Source organism: Coloeus monedula (genome assembly GCF_965178545.1).
Source record: "Coloeus monedula genome assembly, chromosome: 4".
NCBI classification, from domain to species: Eukaryota; Metazoa; Chordata; class Aves; order Passeriformes; family Corvidae; genus Coloeus; species Coloeus monedula.
The window spans coordinates 31,692,748-31,714,570 of record NC_138784.1 but is presented as its reverse complement, the minus strand read 5'-3'; the positions used below and the strand labels follow the sequence as shown (position 1 = coordinate 31,714,570).

At 37.6% G+C, this 21,823-nt stretch overlaps 1 protein-coding gene across 4 annotated transcripts in view; it reads right to left on the bottom strand.

Moving 5' to 3' along the window:
* Positions 1–21,823, bottom strand: part of EEA1 (early endosome antigen 1) — a 69,113-nt gene that overhangs the window by 16,913 nt on the left and 30,377 nt on the right. For all 4 annotated transcript variants that reach the window (XM_082280317.1, XM_082280318.1, XM_082280319.1 and 1 more), the window contains 13 exons: positions 19,496–19,612; positions 17,188–17,526; positions 13,647–13,796; positions 12,536–12,655; positions 12,211–12,414; positions 11,340–11,540; positions 11,039–11,152; positions 9,656–9,811; positions 7,753–7,892; positions 6,873–7,203; positions 5,295–5,396; positions 4,040–4,234; positions 2,627–2,809 (listed from right to left, as the gene is read on the bottom strand). In XM_082280317.1, coding sequence (XP_082136443.1) covers positions 2,627–2,809; positions 4,040–4,234; positions 5,295–5,396; positions 6,873–7,203; positions 7,753–7,892; positions 9,656–9,811; positions 11,039–11,152; positions 11,340–11,540; positions 12,211–12,414; positions 12,536–12,655; positions 13,647–13,796; positions 17,188–17,526; positions 19,496–19,612 — 2,352 coding nt within the window. The remainder of the gene's footprint in view (positions 1–2,626; positions 2,810–4,039; positions 4,235–5,294; positions 5,397–6,872; positions 7,204–7,752; positions 7,893–9,655; positions 9,812–11,038; positions 11,153–11,339; positions 11,541–12,210; positions 12,415–12,535; positions 12,656–13,646; positions 13,797–17,187; positions 17,527–19,495; positions 19,613–21,823) is intronic.

The following is a 21,823-nucleotide window of genomic DNA, read 5'->3' as shown; positions in this document are numbered from 1 at the left end:
CTCAAATGAGCTACTTTTAAAAAGTAACTTGCCCAAGGCAAAACATCATGCAGACAACTCATTTTGAATAAGGCTGTGAAAGGCTACTATAAAGTTCTTCTGACTTGAGTGGCATTTTGATATTCAGCTCTCAAGACTAACATTGTCACTCAGAGAGTGTCTGAACGTGCTTTTCTTTTGTGGTCTTCTAAGACAAGCTACCACTGCTTCTTTAGTTTAATGTTGCACTGAGGTAGCACAGCCATGATTAAGGATCAGCTCCCCACTTTTTCCCTCCTCTACATCTTCCGGGGAAAAAAAAAAAATTGGTGTCAATCGGACCTCACTAACCCTAATTAATACATGTTTTTTATAAAATTTTTAAATCAAGCAAATGGGCTCCAAATTGGTACACCACTTCAGTACTGTCCTGGGGTGATGTAATGAAGCTGCTTTATTCCTTAACCATCCACTCAATGCCCAAGGATGCTGTTTCTTTGGGATGGACCCGGGGGCCAGAGCCACGGGACCGAGTGCGGGGCAGTTCAACAGCTCAGCCCAATGGCTCAGGGGCTCGGGAAGGAGTGCGCCGGGAGCGCTGTGCTGCTTTTGGGTTTCCTTTGTGTTCCAGCTAGCTGGGAAAAGGTTCTGTTGGGTTTTTTCTCTTCTTTTTTCCCTTTCCTTCCCCTTGCCTCTCTGCCTCCCTTCCCTCCTCGCCGGTCCAGGGAGCCTGTGGGGGAGGCCCCGGCTGGTCCGAGCCCACATGTCTGTTCCCTCTCTGGGAATTTGTTGTATTTTGAGGGGCTTTTTCTATCCTGTTCTACCCTGTTTTGTTCATGTGTTAATAAACAGTTTGGTTTCTTTTTCCCACTTTCGCTCCTTGTGACCCATTTGTCCCATTGACGGAGGAAAAGGGGAGGCCCTTTTCCCTTTGGAGGAGACACTCACTCAGGAGTGTTTCCTCCTGAAGTTTTGTCTCAAAAACCAAGACAAGTATTTAGGACCCCAATCTCCTTCAGTCTCTCTAGGCTCCACAGAAACTTACATAATAAATCAAGTTACCTGACTACTCACCTTAAAAATCTTGTTTCCCCGTTGCCATTACCTTATTTTACCTTTTTGCATAGAGTTCTCTCTCTCTCGCTACCATCCCCATTGGGTCTAAATACATGTGAGACGCTTCCTGTCCTATTTTATACTTGCCAGAACTAGAGGTCATCAAACTGCTCTAATAATAATACTTATTCACAGCTATTTTGCAACAAGTGATACTTTAATGAAAATTATACCAAAAAAACCCCCAAGTTACTGAACATATCCAATGCTCCTACAGGCCATTGCATTACCAAAAGGTGATTTAAATGCAGTGCAGGAAATAAACTCACAGATGTATATGTGCCGTAGTAACAGACTGAAAGAAAGAATATGCTTAAGCCACCACTGCTTGTTAATCATGCAGAAGTTCTCCACAATTTAACATAGCGATTCAACCATGCTGCACTGAAAGTAAAGCTTCAATAACCTGCAGGGAAATATGGCAGGTAATTTAGTACTACAGAGGAGGAGTAAGTCTCCTGCAACTGCAGTGGCCTATATGTAAAAGAGGTATTTCTCTATTTCTTAAAATAACCTGAGCATGGAGTTTGGCTAGGGCTCCAAAGCTCACATGGGTCAGTGTGAAACAGCCACAAGACCTCTAAGGGTTTCAGTAGTGGGATTGAAAGGCCTTTGGGGGAAAGGGAACAATGAAATCAAAGCAGGGAACAATGAAATCTAAGCAGTCACCACAAGCTCCCTTTATACATAACAAAGCAAACAGAAGCTGACATCTAAAGCAGATCAGATGATCTGTCTCCCCAAAGTACCTATTCCTCTCCATAAACTTCAGAAGAGCCTAGAGCAACAGCGTTGGGCACAAGACAAACCTGCAGTGGGATTTATCTGGAGTGAAAAGCGCGTAAGCTACAAATCTTGCCAGCAGACAGCCGGTCTGTGCTGCACAGTATGTCCCAGGACTAACTGAAGCATTGGCTTAGTACCGACATGAAGCAGAGGGTTATAAAAAAAGCTTTGCTGACTGGCTCAGCTCTCAGCAATACCTCTCTGAAGGCACTGCACACTAATACAAAACCAGGTAACTTCAGTTTAGGAATAGCAAAAACTTCAAGGACTAAACTGTATTCCAGGTAGGTCTGTAAGCCTACTGTTTCTGTAAGTTTGACATCTCTCAACATCTACCATCAGCCAGGAATATTTTAGTTAAATCATCCAGAAGATAGCAGTTACTCACATGCTAGCAGACCTTGCCCTAATTAGCTACACTATTAAAATTAGCTGAAAGCTACAGTATAACAAGAAAAAGCAACATTAAAAAAATAACTCTTTAATGAATATAAAACTAAATCACCTTTCACTTTGCTGCTGCAGAAATGCAAGGGTATTTCAGGTAAACTGGCAAATATGTTTGGCTTTAAATTAGTTTCAGAATATCCTTTGTCTCAAGGGAAGGGATTTAACAGCACTAAATTCTATATATAGAAGAAGAGATTTTTTTTTCACTTATACAGTTCCTGCATTGTTTCTTGGTCTTCAAAATGGATATTAACATCTACTAAGTCACATACGACATTAAAATGACTGCAAGTACCTTAAGGTCTTGCCTGGTTGCCAGCAGCTCAGACTCTTTCCCATAAAGATCCAGTTGCAGCTTCTCCATACTTTCTTTATGTTTATCATGGGCCTTCTGTAAGTCTGCTAGCTTGCCTTTCTCTGCTTTAAGTTCCTGTGCTGACAAAATAGACTGCTGTTGTAGTTTATTCTCCAGCTCTGCCTGAAACATAAGCATAGAAAATTTTAGTTAAAGTTGCACACAGTAAAGTTAGCTTAAGCATTTCAATAAAATGCATTTCTACTGCAAGAAGAGAATTTTGTTCCTCTTATGAAATAGCAGTTCAGTAACCTGACATTTGTGATTTTACAGTAAGGTTTTATAACTAATTTAACAACAAAATTTAATTCATGACAAAATACTAAGTGAAACACATTAAGACCAAATATTAAAAATTGGAATAATGTTTCCAAGTGTGCTGGTTTTGGCTGAGGTAGAATTTTCTTCATAGGAGTTAGTTTGGGGACTGTATTTTGGATTTATGGTGGGAACAGTGTTGTTGTCACAGGGATGTTTTAGCTACTGCTTAGCAGCGCTCACACAGAGCCAAGGCCTTTCCTGCTTCTCACACTGCCCCATCAACAAGAAATCTGGAGGTGCACAAGAATCTGGAGAGGGCACAGCCAGGACAGCTGATCCCACTGACCAAAGGGATATTCCATACCATATGACATCACGCTCAGCATATGAAGCTGGCCGAAGAAGAAGGGGAGGAAGTTTGGAGTGATGGTGTCTTCCCCAGTCACCGAGCAGCTCTGTGCTGCTGAGTTGATGGCTGGGTTAAACCACGACACCAAAATCTAATGTTTCCACAGGCTGTCTAAAGCACAAATATGACCATGAAGCATTGGGCAGCCAAAGCTGGAGCCACATTTAACAGTGCATGGCACACAGCACAACATTCCCTAATGTTGTAAGACATTTGAACTCTTTCCATTATGGTTTATGAGTTTCATACTGTCACTCAGATAAATTCTTTTGGTATAATATGAGAAGACTTGGTTTAAAACTGCCACGGACATTTTAAAACACTGCAGAGTTTGTCTAAAAATACTCTCATGAAATTCTACTGCTTTACAAGAAAATGGCAGCTCTTGCCTTGCTCCTGAAGCAAAAAACCCACATTCAATCTAGCCTATTTTTTCCCTTTATTAAATTTCAATTCCTATGGAATTCATATTTCAGCACTGGTTCTTTTCATTATTGCTGTTGATGTTGTTGTTTATATCTCCGACAGCATCTGAAGACCTCACCGCCATATCCTGACCTTATCATTTCCGACAAGACTACAGCAAACAGAGTTTATCACAAAGTTATTGACATAAAAGCTTCAGTATTTATCAGAGGAATTTACATTCATCTTCTTATAAGAGTAAGAAAGGACAGTCTTACCTTTTCTAAAAGGGCAGTTTTTAATTCAGCTTGCAGTGTCTCACTATGTTTTTTCTTCTGCTCAAAAGATTCCTTTAACTCTCTCAGCTTTCCCTGGAGATGTTGCTCACTTTTTTCTTTGTCCTTCAGAAGACCCTGGATTTCCAGTACTTGTGCTCTTGCTGAATCAAGGTCTATAGACAACTGCTTAGAAATCTATATTAAAAAATATTAAATAACTGTATTTAATTTAAATTTAAATCACCATTCGTACATGCTGTTCACAGAATCAGACCATCCCACAGTGCCACTGCTATTTCAGAGTTACATGGCTGAACAGTGGCAAGCAGATTTTAAGAACTACCATAACACATTAAAATAATCTGTTATTCCAAATTTACAGCAGTCTTTTTTACCCATTCTAAATTAAGATCAGGCAACTTTGCTTACACCAGCAGTGGTGTGGGCTCTCCTGCTGCCAACTGCAGCATATACCAAGCTCATCCTTCTGCACTTTCCACTGAGCACCACAGCACTTCAGCTGAATGAGTGAGGAGCCAGGGAAGTAGCAGCAATAGTCACAAAGCAATTGCCATCACATCTGCACACTCCCAAACGTCTTTCAGACAGTAAGTGTCCCTCACTGTCTATCAAACTATGTCCACTGATCAAATCTTTTTGGGTTCCTTTAGGGAACAGAAGATGCCTTGGGTAAAGAAATCCATGAAAGCAGACATCCTTCAGGCTGCCAGCTGCACTGCACTGTCTGAATGCTCATCTTTGAAAAAGAAGTACGTTTGGTCCTTATGTAGTCACAACCAAGTGATTTACACAAGTTTGAAAAAGCAATTCAGTCCTTGAAGGATATCTGAAAATGTCCTGTCAACTACACTGAGAACATACTGAATAATCCTGAGAATAAAACAGATCTAAGGATATGAAATGACAACTTTTATTGCATGGAAGTACAAAAGAAAATGGGGACACAGTAGTATCAAGTAACTGGTTCACTAATGAAAAAACCCGAAGGGCTAAAATCCCCTGCTAAGGTATGTGGGACACAGAAAACTAAGACTAAAACCTATATTTTAAAGCTTCATATTACCCTCTGCAAAAATTTTAGTATCACCTTATTTCAGTGCCAAAGATAGGTTACAATTTGAGAACTGAAACATCTTTCTCTCTCATCAGTCCCAGAAGGTGAGACTGAAAATCAATCTTTTAAACATTTATTATTACCGGTTTTGAGACTTTTGAAACTAAGTGGACAACTTACTCCCTCCTTTTTTTCCAGTGAGTTTTTCAATTCATTCCTCTCTTTAGCTACAGACTCTGCTTGTATCTGAAGTTGGTGTTTTAATTCTTGGCAAGATTTTTCCTAAAAGACATAAGACAAAGAAATATTCCTGTTAGCTTCTAAGACCAAGTACTGAGAATTTTTGCAGGATCTACAAATCCTTAAAAAATAACGCTTTCATTTTCAATGAAAAATCTTACCTTCTCAACTGCAGACATTTTCAGCTCAAAACCAGTCAAAACTTAAAGTGGCAAATCTAAGCTGAACACATCTGATGCCCTGTACTAATAAACTCAGCCAGGTGCCAGAGTTTTTCTGATTACAGACAGTCTCCTTGTTTAAAGCTGTGGTTGGCAGCCCTTCTTCTTGCTGAAGTAGTAGGTTCATTGGTCTCAGGATCTAAAATTCCTTCATGTTCTAAAACTTACAAACAAGTACATTTGCAGACCTCCATGCATATGCAACTGTATGTTAATCCCAAATACCATGTATTTAAGATAGTGGAAAGCCTCCAAAAGACTACAGAACTAGAAGCAGAATCTGGACTACTATCTTTAAGTCTAAATTGGGGAGAAAATCCTTCAAGTTTTTAGGAGAAACATATCTTTAAACAGCAGTAACTAAGAAAAGGAAGCGAAAGAGTTTTTCTTTAGAAGGGGAATGAGTAAAAGAAAATGTTCTTTTGAACTAGGAGCAGATTTTTTTTTAGATCAGAATAAAAGCAGCTCTGAATGGGTTCTGGAAAACGGTGATGTGTAAGATGAAAGGGCATGAGAAAGACACCCCTTGCCACATCTGAGACAAGGATGTCACAACAACTTTATCTATAAAACTGAGCTATATGTATTCATATAGTGCCCATTCATACCACCAAGGCAGAAGAGGTAAGAAAAAGGTATATTTTAACTCCAGTAATAGTTTACTTTCTTTACCATAATAGGTTGCTCTGGTGGTCAAGCACTTGTTATACTGCCACTTGCAAGACCCTTCTGAAACTCAAATAGTTCTAGTACTCCAGTAATACCTTAAGCTAGGCATTCCCCAAATGACAGATGATGTTACTCTCTCTGCCTGCAGTATGCAGCTTTCCAGCATGTCCAGACAAGTGCACAGGAAATTCTATATACGAAGACTTCAAAAAAGAAATTTAAAAGGCCTCAGAAAAATAACTTCCTAAACACAACGGCATTTTACCAAAGGTTCTATAACTTTGTGTTGTTATAATACAGCTGATGTATTTTTTAAAAGGGGGACAATTCCCATCAAATTGTTTCACCACTTGTCTCCATTTGGTTTCTTCACTGTGTTAAAGGCATGCAGCAAGAAGAAAGGATCCTGTTATGTGATATGACTGATGTTTACTACTGTAAATATTCTGGCAAAAATTTGAGGTGGGAAACATGTATGACCTGCGAAAAATCACGATTTGGTTTTCCTTATAGTAAGTAATTTTCATGCATTGTCATCGTATGTACACTGTTTGCAAACAGAAAGCAAAGTCATTTTATCAGACTGTAAATACACCAAACTTAATGCCTAATTAAAGAATCTACTAACCATTTCTGCCATAGCTGCTTTTCCTTTTTTAATTTCTTTTTCTAATTCCTCCTTTCTTTTCTTGAAGGATTCAGAGCTTTTTGAGAGCTTATCTTTGGCATCTGTAAGGTCCTTTAACAGAGTATCCTTCTCTAATTTCACTTGTTGCAGCTCTGATGTGGCTGCTTGCATTTTACAGTCAAGTTCCTTAAGCTGTTTACTTGTATCTTGATTTGATTTCTCAAGGTTTTGTTTGAGACTGGCCTTTTCTGCCTCCTGCTCTGAAATTTGTTGGTTTGCTTGGTCAAGGGCCTCAGATTTCTTCTGCAAATCCAATTGAGCATTAGACATCCTGCAAATACAAAAAGATAAAACGTACCTTTTTAAAAGTTATTTTTCAGAGGTTCTTTTGTGTCCTTAAATGTCCCTATTTTTATCCATGGGCATTACCCTCTTAATCCTCTAGTTAAGACAAAACAGCAACTCTAGAAACTAGTCTTGAGATGGTTCTTTCTTCATCAACTATAATGAACAGAAACTACCCCTTTGCTGCTTATACAAAAATAACAAATTTGTATTTGAAAAAGGTTACAGAGCTATGGATATTTAAAGATGGACCTCACTATATCAAACTGCTCCAATATTTAGCTGACAACAAGCATAGTGAATAAACTGAAGAAGTGTAGTGAATCAGAGCAGTCAGTGATTCCCATGAGACAATGTGGCAGATGGAGTGAAAGACAACAAGTAGGATACAGCACAGTTCTTGTAGCAGAGGGGACACAGCTCTTGTTTATGACTTCATGAAATCACAGGAGAGAAGCAGAAAATTTCAACTCTATTCCAAACTGCTCGTTTTATGTCTGACTTTGAAAAGTACTGTAACACAGGAAATGCATACGCTTCTCTTGCTGCTTCAAGTTGTTTACTGAGCTCTGCTATTCGGAGGTCTAATTCTGTAGACTGATTTCGCTGTTGCTGTAACTCCTGAAGAGCTTGGTCTTTACTTGCTTTAGCATCAAGAATGTCACCTTCAAATTTCTGAGAGAGAAAAATAAAAAGATAGAGCCATCAGAACACAACCAACAAAATAAAAATAGCAATAAAATGCAAAGTCATCTAGTCTGTGAGTAGCAATAACTGTAGAAAGCAGTCACAACTCTCACAGATCATCTACCTGTTTCATTACTTTGCTATTTATGTTTCATTATTTAGTTCCTGCTAATCACCTGCTCCTCCAGAACTGTTTTGGTAAAACATTTTAAAACCATCTTTAAATTAAAGGCCAAGCCAGCATTTTACTGCAAAGTAATAGATAAAAAGTTTTACAGTAAAAGCAAAGACATGAACTACAGCTGGGAAGAAATTCTATGCTCACCTGGAAAGGTTTTTTTTCTGTTTTTTTCCAAAGGTACTTTTTCACTCATATGGACTATAAAGAACACAGGAGCCTTCAGGAAGTGGGCACTGTTTAGACTCTTCAGCATACTGGCTGTTTTACAGGCACTTCTGCTTTCACACAGTGGCCATAAAACAAAGTGGCCAAGTTTCTCAAAAAAAATTCTTGAGGTCTTTTTGTTTTCTAGATTTTTTTCTACTTTTTTAAATGCCACACATTCAGCTGGAATAATCTCAAAGAATGGTGAAGATGCCAAGATTTTACATAGAATTGCCTTCCTGTTGACAGCACCAACAATCCTGCTCAGTTTCACACTTCAGCTACCAGAAAACTCATAAAATCATACGCAAGCAAGCTCTGTATTCCTCCCAAGCATTTTTGTCTACTGGCAACTTATGAAACTTCAGCAAAAGAATGAAAAATAAAAACACAAATCAAAGTAGGTAGGAAAAAAAAAACTGTTCAAAAGAAGAGATGGAAGAAAAAAATAATGATGCTGATAAAGAAATGCACGACAGCTTTATTTTTTAATAGCATTGGATTTAAAATTTCATACAGGGAAAACAATCTTCATTCTCTTCTATAGAGCACATAAGCTAGGAAAAACACCCAACTCAATCTTAAGCATAAAGTCTACTAACCTGCCTCAAAACACACAGACAACACCGCAAAATCAGTTCTGCTTTGCTCCCATGATCCCTGTACCATATGCTTTTGTCTGTTACAAATTTGACTACCAAGAATTTTTAACAAATATTGAACAAAGGTCAAAGCCCAAATTTTAAAGCTCTCAAGCATTAGGACTAATCCATATCCTTAACTGAAAATACTAGTGTATCAAAACACCAAAAAGTTCAGCAAACCCTCTGCCAGCATTATGTGCACTTTAAAATAAAAACTGATTTCAGTACTGGAATGCAAAACTCCAGACCAAGCTAAGAGATGAAAGAGTGATAAATAAATATTGCTATAAAGCCTACTGAAGGGCTTCAGAAATAAATTAAACCAGACAGGCAGTGTTAAACAGGGCTAACCAGTGTAACACATATTCTCTGCTACCACTTGTAAAGTGTTTAAGTTCAAACTTGAAAACTCCAGTTTTGGGACATATTCATGTTCCCTCACATAACAACTTCCAGGTAGCACAGAGGTTGGTAGAAGCACACATACAGGAAAATGACAGTATAGGGGCAATGTCATAGGCCTGTCTTCTTAATGTGATATACTAGCATGGAAGAAGAGAACAGGATTAAATGGTGAATCAGGAAACATTAGTGAGAAAGAAAACCCACAAAAGCAATATTGATATAATCCTTCCCTCATAATTTGAGTGCAGCTCTTACCACATGCTACCTTAGAGCAGAGATCAGTTTCTGTAAGTTCAGATACTGTGTTAAATACAAACCTTAAGCTGTCCCTCTAGTTCTTCATTTTTTTGCTCTAAAGAAAGGCATTTTTCTTTGTACTCTTTAAGATTGGCTTCCAGCTGAGTACAGTATTCCTGCTTGTCATTCAGCTTAGCTGTAACCTGATCCAACTGAGCGCTGACCTTATTTAACTCCTGGGTAAAACAAAAATACAAGGATTGTTACTTTTTAAATAACTTCAAAAAATTACTAATGTCATATATGTTTTAAATGATCTAATGTGCTCAAATTAAAAAGGAAAATAATGTTTGTTGTTTATTCTGAGGGGCAGGAAATTGAAAGGGGAAACACAAACAGGTGCACAAATTCCCTCTGTTTCACTGAAAAAAAATTTTAAAGCCTCAATATTCTCTCAAACCTTGCAGGCTCTGGGCTAAATGTTAACAAAGGTGTTTCAATTCGTAAATGGAAGAGGAACTGTAGGTAATAAAGGCACTGGTCCCTCAAGTTAGCACAGCAGTAACTAGAAAATAACGTTACAAAACCTAGATAAAATTTTTGATGTCTTTGTTTGCCATGAAATCAACAACCAAAGAGGAAAGCCATTAACATGGAAATGCTCAGTTCTCCACATATCAGAGACGATTTCGAAGCATTTTGTTCAACACAAAACAAATAAATTCTCCAAGAGAGATGAACACATTCATCTAGTAACCACTATGATGACAGCTACATCAAAGCTCACTGCTCTCCAAGCAAGCTGATGTATTTAGTTAATTATTAATTGTTTAATGGCTGCAAAAAGTCATCTCCTTTTTACAGCAACTAATTACATTCCCACACTACAAAATGGTGCGACATTAACATCTGCTGGATGTTTCCATGAAGACCACAGCAGCACTGATTTTAACGATGCAAATGTTTGATTCAACAGACGGTAAAAAGCTTCACTAGGATTAAAGCCCATTAAAAAAACATGTAATTTTATCACCAGTCTTTTGAATTTTTATGTCAGCTGGCACACAGAGAATTACTTCGGAATAGTGGCAGCCGATTGGAAATTTATCTGAGTCAGCAATAAAAGTCAAGAGTTTTCGCTTCTACTGAGTGTATTCTACAGTCTTTTCTTCATAGCATACACACAGGAATTGAGTAATACCTCCAGAATACCTAAGGAAAGCTTAGGTTCTGAATGATAACCCTACAGCAAGGAGTGGACTTCCAAGTAAATTCCTTGTACTGCAAAATATATCTGCTCCAGATAACAGTAAAAGGAAATGAATGCATATCACATAGTTAAAATAGCCTAAATGATCATTTCCCAGTGCATATTCACATGTTTACTGACTTTGTAAACTGACTGTTCTTAGGCTTTTAAGCAGTTTCTAGATAACACAGAAACTTTTTATGTCGCTTAATACCTGTTGTTTATCTTGCAGTGCATGCTGGGCAGTGTCCAGATGGTTCTGTAGATCCGCTCTCTGAGCAGCTTTTGATGCTTCTGCTGAAAGTAGCAATTCAGTCTTTGCTTTTACCTGAAAGACCAATTGTATTTCACTAAAACACCTGTTTTACCGTAGCTCATTCTAATTCTTTTATAGTCACCAGTAAGTTTAATAGTAAAATCAGAAGTATTCATGTGTTAGTGTATGTATCTCCGTGTAGGAAATGGGAAATCACAACCAGAATTTTTCATCACCATAAAATACAGAGATCCATTACCTGCACATCAAGTTGTGACACTTTCTCTTTACTTTCATTTAACTGACTGGTTAGTTCAGTGATGTTTGCTTCCAGGGAAAGCACACGATCTTGAGCAGCTCTTAGGTGTGCCTTTTGTTCCTGCACTTGTTCATGCAAATTCTCTTGGGCTTGTTTATGACTTTCTGATTGATTCTTCAGCTTCTCTGTCAGCTGAGTTACCTGCAGTGGAAAAAAAAAAAGAATGTGAGAAGGCTAGAACAGCATGTCTAAGGAAATAAAACTTAATTTTAGTGTCTTATTATGGCTCTGGAGACTCAATGCTATCACATTTCTTTTCCTGAACTATTACAGTAAAGCTATATTGTACACAATACCAGAGTTTAAATAGGTTACCAGCTGAAAATAGAAACAAAAGGGAATTTTCAATTTGGCCTTAATGTAACAGAAACAAAATACTAAGGAGACAACAGATTCAGGCTAAACTGAATTTTGGTGTTGAAAGCAGGAATAAAACCACTTTTTAAAATGAGTGAGACAAATATATATAATATATATAGTTATATTATAATTTTTTTTTTTTTACAAATATATATATACATATACATATATATAGTTATAGTTATATAGTTATGTAATTTAACTATTTGTAAGCATATATTACTAGCATATGTACAAATGAAACATCCAGGAATTCCTTTCCCTATGCTGATAGCATGGAAGTCACCAGAACATAAGTCCTGTGAAATTTACAGTAAGATCTTTAAAGTAAATATTAAAGAAACAGAACAGTATAGAAAAGATTAGTGTCATATCTGACAAGATATAAAAAAAAGGAAACAAGATTCAATAACAAGAACAAACTAAAATAAACAGATCTCGAAGTTCTTACCTGTATTTGTAATGCATGGTTTTTCTCTTGTAGCTGGTTAAGAACCGCAGTTTCTCCTTCACCAGCCTGAATTTTTGCATATAAGTCCTCTCTTTCCTTTTCTAGCAGAGAGATGTTGTCCTTGCTTTTTTGAAGTAAAGCCTCAAGATTTTGAATTTTTTGGTCCTTATCTCCAATTTGTCTTAGTACTTGCTCCAGATCATTCTAGAAAATACCATAGTAGTGTCCTTAATTACAAGGACCTTAAAAGATGGGCCTAAAAAAAGTATCTAGCAGAATGAAACCCTGAAACACACTTCCACATGAGGATACCCAACTATGTTACCTGGGCTTCTCGCAGCTTCGCGGTTGTATTTTGCTGAAGCGTCTGCTGCTCCTGGTGCTGCTGCTTTGCCTTTTCTAATTGATGTTGCAATTCTGTGGAATTTGCTGCTTTTTCCTTTAGCTGAAAAAAAAACCAAAACCAAATACCAAACAAACCAGACTAATGAGTGGAAAAAGCACCACTCAGCATGCCAATTGTACTCAATGCTGACCCTGAAAGATTTTAGTGTAAACATGGATTTTTGAAAACTTGTATAAAAACAAAAATCTGTAATGCTAGCTAAATGTTCAAAATCTAATCAAAGCATTCTTTACTATTAATTGGTGAGATTCTATATCACAAGCAAGAACTATAAAACAATTATCAGATGCATGTAATTTAGCTCCCAAAAAATCTAAAACATAAGAAATTTTTAGTATGTTTTTTGCAATAGTTGTTAAGATGTAACATGACTGATAATACGTACATCTGTAAAACAACATTATTATTACTATTTTTGGCAATTTCAGTAGCAACTGTCAGTCATTATTTTAGTAGCAACTTCAGTTTAGCAGTCTCTCACTTCTATACTAGTCAAGGCTTTGCAAATTAGCTACAGAAAAGTTTAAAGCTTTGACAACATACCACTCAGATATTTGGCCAATGCCCCTACAGCCAGCAGAAAATCAGCAACATATACAAGATACTCTTTAAAACAAATAAAAATTAATAAAACAAGTGTTTTCTGCCCATCCACCCCACACAGATTATTAACTATCAATGACCTGCTGTACAATGTTCACTTTTTCTTCATGTAGGGCTTTACCTTACAAAAATATCTACCATACAGGCCTATGTGCACCTAAGTAATTTCTCATAAGACCCTTAGACAAAGCTCATGTAAAATGCACAACTTTTGTTCATTTGTTAAGCACCACAAACACACATACATCTGTAAAGACAAGCAGCATCTAAGCAGATTTTGATAATTTTAGTGTAAGTCCTTGACAGCATTAGTCAAAAGAAATTCCCGTGAGAACAAACTTTATAAACTGCACTATGACCACAAGTGTGCATACAGACATATCACCAGAACCAGAACAAACTATAGAATCTGCATAAAAACCCCTACCTGCTCTTCAGCACGAGAAAGTTTTAATTGTAGGTCAGCCACCTGCTGCTCTTTGTCCATCAGTTTCTCACTGGACAGCTGCCTCTGTTCCTTGAGCCGCCCGTGCGCTTCCCCTAACTGGCGCTCTGTTTCTAGGAGTTTACTGTGCAACTGCAAAAAACAGAGCCATCCCCTTTTTCAGTCATTCTTTAGCCAACAGTGATATAGACTCATTTTCTGCAATGTTTATGTGAAGTTTTCATAACCCAGAGCAAAACAACTCCAGGACCTCCTGAAGTCATGTATATACCTCATACACCTCAGAAATACAAACCATGTTAAAAAACAGCATCAACTGCACAAGCAAGAAGAGATACTCAAAAAAGTGGGTTGGAAGGACTCAGAAACATCCTCATTTATCTACAGAATCCCTTCAAAACAAGTTACAGAGATTTAACAGAACCAGAAAGAGGGTGATCCTTCAAAGGCATATGGACTGTCATGTAAAACAGTGATGCTTTTGAGCCGTCTCAGCTTATCCAGCTCACACACTCACTCCTGTAGATCCAGTGGCTGAAATACCCTGCCTTTACTTGCTCCACTGCCTCCCACAATATACTGTTCTGCACAGCTAGAATATTAAGAGTGTAATTTTTAGCTTGAGCTGGCTACATCAATGGCATTCATTCTCTGCAGAGAAGAGATACGTGAACAGTCAGTGTAGGGTACACAGTAACTTTGGTAGCTTACAGTCCAGTACCTTCCAGCAGCAAAGAGTAAGTAGATGGATGTGCTCCAGCTGGACACAAACCTGCTTCGTGATTTTATCAGCCATCAAAAGCAGTACTGCACCATCTTCAAAGTGCATGGATGGCCTTTTACAATTCACTGTTCTGAAAAGCTCTTTTCACAAAATCAGCTTATTCTACGTGAAACTGCCACTATAGGTCCTGGGTTGCCTCCTGCCTACTTCTACACAAACACATTCAAGGATACAATGATCTTTTACCTCAATGCAAAACCAGAGAACGGATCAGACCTTGCAGCACAGCAAGAACTTTCCATAGGTTGTGGGAAGCTATGAATGAAGCTTGCTCCCCTATGCAATAATGTCCAAGGCCCTTAAAACATTCACCTTTTAATTCTAGGTCCTCCCTTCAATACCCCTAAAACCTCCCTCATGCTTTCCTTAAATCCCTACTAAGATCTAACCAGAAGGCAGCCCAATTTTATTGTCCACTGCAAGCAATCACTATTTGACCAGATGGCTGTCTAGTGGAGCAGAAAAAGGAACAGTGATTGTGATACCATTATACTTTCCACCCAGGCATTAAAGGGGGGTAAGGCCTTTCTCCTGCTGTGTGTTTCCAAAAGAATTTAACACCAAAGAACTTAACGCTGAAGTCCTTTGAACCATCTGTCAAAATTTACCTCAAGTTATCAGACAATGCAAAAGTTTAAAGGGTTTGGAGACAGCAAAATAAATGTATACATGACTTACCTTCTTAGAAAATCAAGCTAAATTATCTGTCCACAATCACAAAAACTGTGAGTGAAAAGCTGTTTGGCATGTGGCCAAGATGCTGATTGCTAACAGTGACTGTACAGTTAAGAAAGAGACAGGAGAAGAGGGAGGACAGGCTGAGGAAAGAGACCATAATCTCTCCTCCAGTATTGAAGAACATTTGTCTTTTCTTGCGGGATCACCAAATTATAAATATTTGCGCCTCACTAAAAATACAAACAAGAACTGTAGAAAAAAAATCTATTGAAGAAAGGGTGCAACAAGATAACTATTAACTATTCATGGCTATGTTGATACTGGGAGAAAATATTTGGAAAGAGGGAAATCAGTGAGCCACATTTTACACAAGTTACTTTTATCACAGGCATGGTTAAGTATTTCTGAAGAACTTTAAGATGACATTTAAGTAAACAGAACCATAAAATCCAGGATTAACTTATGCTACAGAATGCAAAAAAATCATAAAAAAAAATACGTAGACTTTAAAAGATACAGTCAAGTAGATCCAAATTTTCTCAACAGAATTTATTAGGAGTTAACATTTCTTCAAAACTGAAGGAGTCCATACTCCTTTGTCCATACCCTCCTCCTACTGTCACGCTGGAACCAACACTATCACTCAAGTTTCTCCCATTAAGATCACTTCTTCCACATCACCCATATTCTAAAAAAAACAAACTTAACCAGACATGCACCCATTCAAATGAATTTTGAGAAGATGACAAGGATTCTTAGAAAATGTGATTTGACTAAACAACTACACATACACCTCCACAAACAGAATTCATTGTCTCAATGTAAGCTAATGGACTATATGCATAAAAAGGTAATTCCAGTGAATTACCAAGTGAGTAAATATGAGAAATTCTGTCCTTTCATTACAATAGTAACTGAAATCTTCTTTGCAGGAAGAGAAAGGAAGAAATGTTTATGTTTAGCTTTTCTTTTATACAAAAGGTACAAAGGGCTTTTTCCCTCCACTATTCTTTTACTATACAATTCTAAAACACATCCTGAAGTCCAGTGGCTTGTTGAAGATTTCTTGCTTAGGTTATCTTCCTTCCCAGCGGTATCACCAGAGAATGTGTCATGCCTCCATTTCCTTTCATAGGAATTAATTCAGCAAGGCTTTACTCACCTTCCTCCTTCATTTTCCCACCCCAAAAATCCTTCCTGAAAATGCCCTCTAGATGAAGACAGATTTCAGCTCAACCTCTTGGCTATGCTTCTGTTGCCTAGGCAGACTGAGGCACTTTCCCCAAATGCAGATTCCTATGCAGATAACTAATATAATTATCTGCTCTCACCCTGACAGAAGACTGATGGGAGAAGGAAAGACATTCTGGGGATGTAATACACACATAAACACGGTTTTGCCAGGTCACAGTTCTCCCAAGGTAAACTATACACAAAGAGCTTGCAACCCGATCAGTTTCAGACTTTACAAAGGGTTGAAAAGTCAGAAACACTCACTTTAAAATAAATAAGCTTTAGCAAGATTAAAATTAAGCATGTCATACTAACAAATAAAGATATCATTTTTTACGTCTTAGGACTGGACACGATTGCTAATACACAAATATTTCTCCAGCCTAACACATTGCTCTCCAAAAACTGATAAACTAGATGAAACTGAATTCAACCAGCCTCAAGTTTCAAAATGCTCAATGTTATATGAAAGTCCTACTTCTCTAAGTTACTGAACACAGCAGAACATAGTTTCTGGTGGGAGGGATGCTCTGGATGTTCTCACAGCTATCAGCAACATAAAGAGAAGTTGTTTCTGGAGAAACACTAAGGGAGCAATATCAAGACTTCACATTACTCTGCTTTAAAACTAAGTATTCCCTACTATATTAACTACTCGGTCTTAAAGCAAATCAAGCACTGTTCAGTTCTAATGTACAACCAGGACTCACTTTTCTCAAACTTCCCATAGAGTAGTAAAATAGAAGTGCTGGTTAATTACTCTCCTTCAAATAAGGAAATGTAAATGCATGCACATAAGAAACACACATGTGCAGTGTAAAAACTTACCTGACTGAGCTCGCTTTGGAGTTGTAGGCCATGCTGCTCTTTCTCCTCCCTCTGCTGCTGGAGCTGTTTACATTCTGCCTTGAGATGCTGGTACTTTGTCTCTACTTCAGACAACTCTTCTTTAAGTTTCTGGCTTGCTTCTCCCTTCTCACCTAGCTCTGTCTGTAATCTCTGTATCGAGGCTTCAGAAGCAGACAGCTTTGCCTGAAGCTGTTGGCAGTCCAGGTCCTTCTGGTGAAAACTTGCCTGCACATTCTTCTTACTCACAGATACTTCATTGTGTTTTTCTTCCAGCTGGTTGTAGTCCTGTTCTTTCTTCAGAAGCTTCTCAGTCAGACCCTATTAAGAGAGTTACACAGCAAGTTAAGTACAATTCTGCTTGCAGCTGTTCAATGCATTATTGAAATTTCTAAGTGTTGATGCTGAACAGAGAAGAACTTGTACAAAAACATTATTAAAGAAAATATTAACCTATATCTTGTGTTACACAAGTTGATTCTGGAGCCCATACAGCACACAGTTTCAACTGGAAATACTGTTTTTCATATTCTCACATAAATTCACTTCCTCTTAATGAGAAGACCACACAACCTCTATTTCCGTATCCTGAAAACTAATTTGTTTTTCCTGAACGTTGAAATTAACTTTACTACAACTGCAATGCCTTGGGGAAAAGCTGAAAGGTTTTCCATGCTAGCTATCTTCTGGGCTACAGGCCCTCACTGGCCTCTGCAAGCCAAGCCAAGCCCCACAATTACTGTGCTTTAAAAATGAAGAAAATAGAGTTCCTGCTGGTCTCAGAGAACTGGTCTTATATGTACACTTATATATACATCTGTTCTTCTCAGGATAGCTCCTAAAATATAAGAAACAGCTTTCTTGCTTGAGGTTGTACATGAGCTTGAAACACTTCGCATCAATGCACAGAAGTATCTTCCCACATTGCAACTGGATTATAAATCAATGTTCATATCAAATGTATTATATTCTATATAGTCTATGTATAATGTGTTCTATCATGAATGGCTCCTCCCTGACAGATTCTCCAAGGATGGGAAACTGCTCAAAGTGGAAGCAATTTCTCTTATTGGAAGCTAGTCTTACTTTTTCCAATTTTAGGTCCAACTCCTCCAGGGCCAAAATTCCTTAGCTAGCATATCATTCCTATGGATACCACCTTTCAAAAAGCTGCATAAAGAGATGGCTGTAAACTGCCTTAACTCACTAAAACTGAAAGAGGAAAAGTAGCTCACTGCCACTTCTCTTCTTCCTATTCCTCAAGTGGTGTCTGGCATTAACCTGACATAGCAGAGGACTCTCTCTTAATGTGTGGTTATCTTAGGCATCAACCTGTTTCACTACACATTGTTAATGAAATACCAACATATTCAGGAAAGGGCTCTATACTGTACAGCAACATTTCTGCCAAAAGCTTGATTCATTGTTGCTGGTCTGTGGACCACAATTCTCACCTTCTCCGTTCCACACCTGATTTAGTGAGCCAAACAGAGTCATCCTGCTAAAGGTAGTTTCATTTACCAAATTTTAATTGCACCTTCTTATATTTTTTTCAAATGCCACTTTAATATTAGATTACAATAAATACACTCTGTTTGGTCCCTGTCCTTTCCTGTTTTCCAAAGCTGACAAGGCTCCTGCTAAATACATGTATGTAATGTCCAGTTCATACACAGTGTTACATGCAAAATAAAGCAGTACACATCTTTCTCCTTGTTTCTTTTACCCCTTTTCTCCCTTTTTACCCCCACAATACATGATTTCTAAACACAAATACAAAACACAGCAAGCTCAAAGAGCTCTGATAACAGCTCTTAAAGAAAATAAGTTGAGAAGTTTCTGGAATTAATTTTCATTTTCTACCATTCACGATGCCAATAAATGGCCTGAAAAATATGACAAATGTACAATCTAAAAGCTAAGAAACTGGAAAACCAATGAAGAGAGCTCAGAATATCTTTCAAATCATGATTTTTAGGCAAATATATTATTTCCAGGGGTACTACTTTTAATGTGTGAGATGGCAATACTGCTTAATGATAGCTAAGAATAAACTGCAGCAATTAGAAATTTGCAATCATCACAACCCAAAGAATTTCAGTTGTAGCATATGATGATCACTAAAATATAGTGTTTGCTTGTGCATTATAACAGTTCAGTTGTTAAACAAAATGGGAAAGGAATTCTCAGCTTCTGCAAGAAGTTAGGCTTCAGCGCTTCCCAAGGCAATGTGTGATGTGTTTCCATTTTAATGTGAGCTAACAAGCATAGGAAATAACAGCATTCTCACCTGATTCTTCTGTTCTAGCTCTTTGACTGAACTCTGAAGTTTTTGCAGCTCCTGAACATACACAGCTACCTCCTGAGGTCCTTTGGCAAGTTCAGCTCTTAACTGGTTAATGGTAGCCTGAAAAGACAAACAGAAAAATCCACATATAAAACAAAGATTTGCATGCATAATCCAACAAAAGCCAGATGTCTGGTAGCAGAACAAAAATACATCTTCTATACAAATAAAAAGCCTAAGAAAAAAAATCACCTGTAAACTAAGCTCAGAGCACCATCAGAAGTATCACTGAGCATAATTTCCCAGCTGAGATTCATTTATGCCCTATTTTGGAAGACGAAAATCTGACCCAATCCGATAGCAAATGCCAGGTTGAGCCCAAAACTGATGAAAATAGTAACAGATTATGCATTGATAATTATCACAGTTCTAGCCTAAGGTGAAACCCTTCCAAACATTGCAGTTACATGGCCAAAATCTTGGCCGATCTAGGAAGGGAAACGTACTGGAAAAGGCTCTAGAAGCAAGTCTGGCATATGATGCAAACTTGGTGTTTGACTTCTGGACACATCAACCCTGCAGGTCTTCATAATCAGAGGAACAATACTACCCCATTAAACAGCATGAGTACAGAACAGAATATATCAATGACTGCACCGTATTTGAATGCAGTAATGGAAGAAAACAACAAAAGCACTTTAGGGCATGGCTGCCCTAAAACATGTTGCGTATTCGTGCACTCATTTCAAATACACTATATAGTAGTGACCTTTATAAAGAAGTTTTCTTTCCTATTGTTCCTGCAGAGATTTCAGCACAAATGCATAAATACTGAATTCAAGAGTGAACTAAATCAGAACAGAAGTAGCAGACAATAACCATCCAATTTACAACCTTCCTACAGAAAAAGGAACACCAAAGAGAACACAAGAACACAGTATATGACTGCATATAGTTAACTGACTTTCTGTAATGCTGTGCTTTACAAAGCTGTTTCACAAAAGAGTTGTTAGTTAAAACACATCCTAGGATCGGTCTTTTTCTGACCAACATTCCAGGATGTTATCAGAAAACAGTATGAATATTTCATACTGAGAGAATACAATGCAGAAAATGTGCAGAAGGTTGCAAAGGACACCACTGCAGCCTTTCCAACTAGAATCATAATTTATGTGCATGAAGCACAATTCAGTAAGACCATCCCACATTTCTTTCTTAACAGGGAAATACCCTGGGTAAATATTCAGTCCTGACATTTTCTTGCTGATGTGTCTGTATGAATAATGAACCATTAAAAAAACAGGAATGCTTCTGTTTAATAACATCTTGAAATTGTCTTGATATGGCAGAAATTTTCTATAAGAATAAAATGCTTTCCAAAAAATTTACCTCAAATTTAGGTGTATCTACTAGAGAGCAGAAAAATAAAATTGATGGGTGAAAGATGGAAAGAAGCAGTCACAAAAGCTGTAGTAGGCACACTTCCTCAAATTTGTTTTATAAGTATTCCAGTGTTTCTAATACCTTTGCTTAGTGGGAGGGAATAAAACAAAAAAAACACTAGTCCCAGCTTTATTAAATTTACCTACAATTTGGGCTACTAATCTTGTTTATTTCTGTGGGCACTCAAGTTAACAATGAAGCCTAGGTGCTGCATTTAATGAAGATTTATCAGATACTGAAACAAATCCCAATAAGCAGAGATTCACAGCAATGCTTAGCTCCAAAGCAGTGCAGCTGTTTTCATAACACGTTTACTATACAGGCACCACTATAGCGAAAAACTAAAGACAAAAGGAGCCACTCAGTATGAATATTCATCTGAGAGACGTAGATGCCAGTTTCAGGTACAGCTCTGAAAAAGAGGTAAAAACACCCAATAGATTTAGGTGACAGCTGTAGAGTATACTATTCTTCACATCCCTCTCCTGCAGTATTTGAAGATGCTCATATAGGGCTAATATGATTTTTGTTATTTTCACCCATACTGAGCTTTTACCTTATTTTAAAGATATTCACTTTGAAAACCAATATTAGTATATGTATCCTCAGCCAGCCTGTTAAAACAGCCAAGGATGGTGTAAAAACCGCTTTAAAATTTCAGTCCTTAATGTGGTCTTGAAGAGCAAAGCTGAGATGAAACATGGCCAAACACTTACGTCAAAACTTAAACATGCCTACTTTGGGGGAACAGGAGCAATTCATGCTTCTGTGAGAACGTTTTTAAGATGAAAGGTTTTTGTTATGCCCATGTGATTGTCATTTTATCTTCACATTAGAATTAAATATCCAAAACCACAAAAGACTATATATGGAGACAGTATTTTGAAA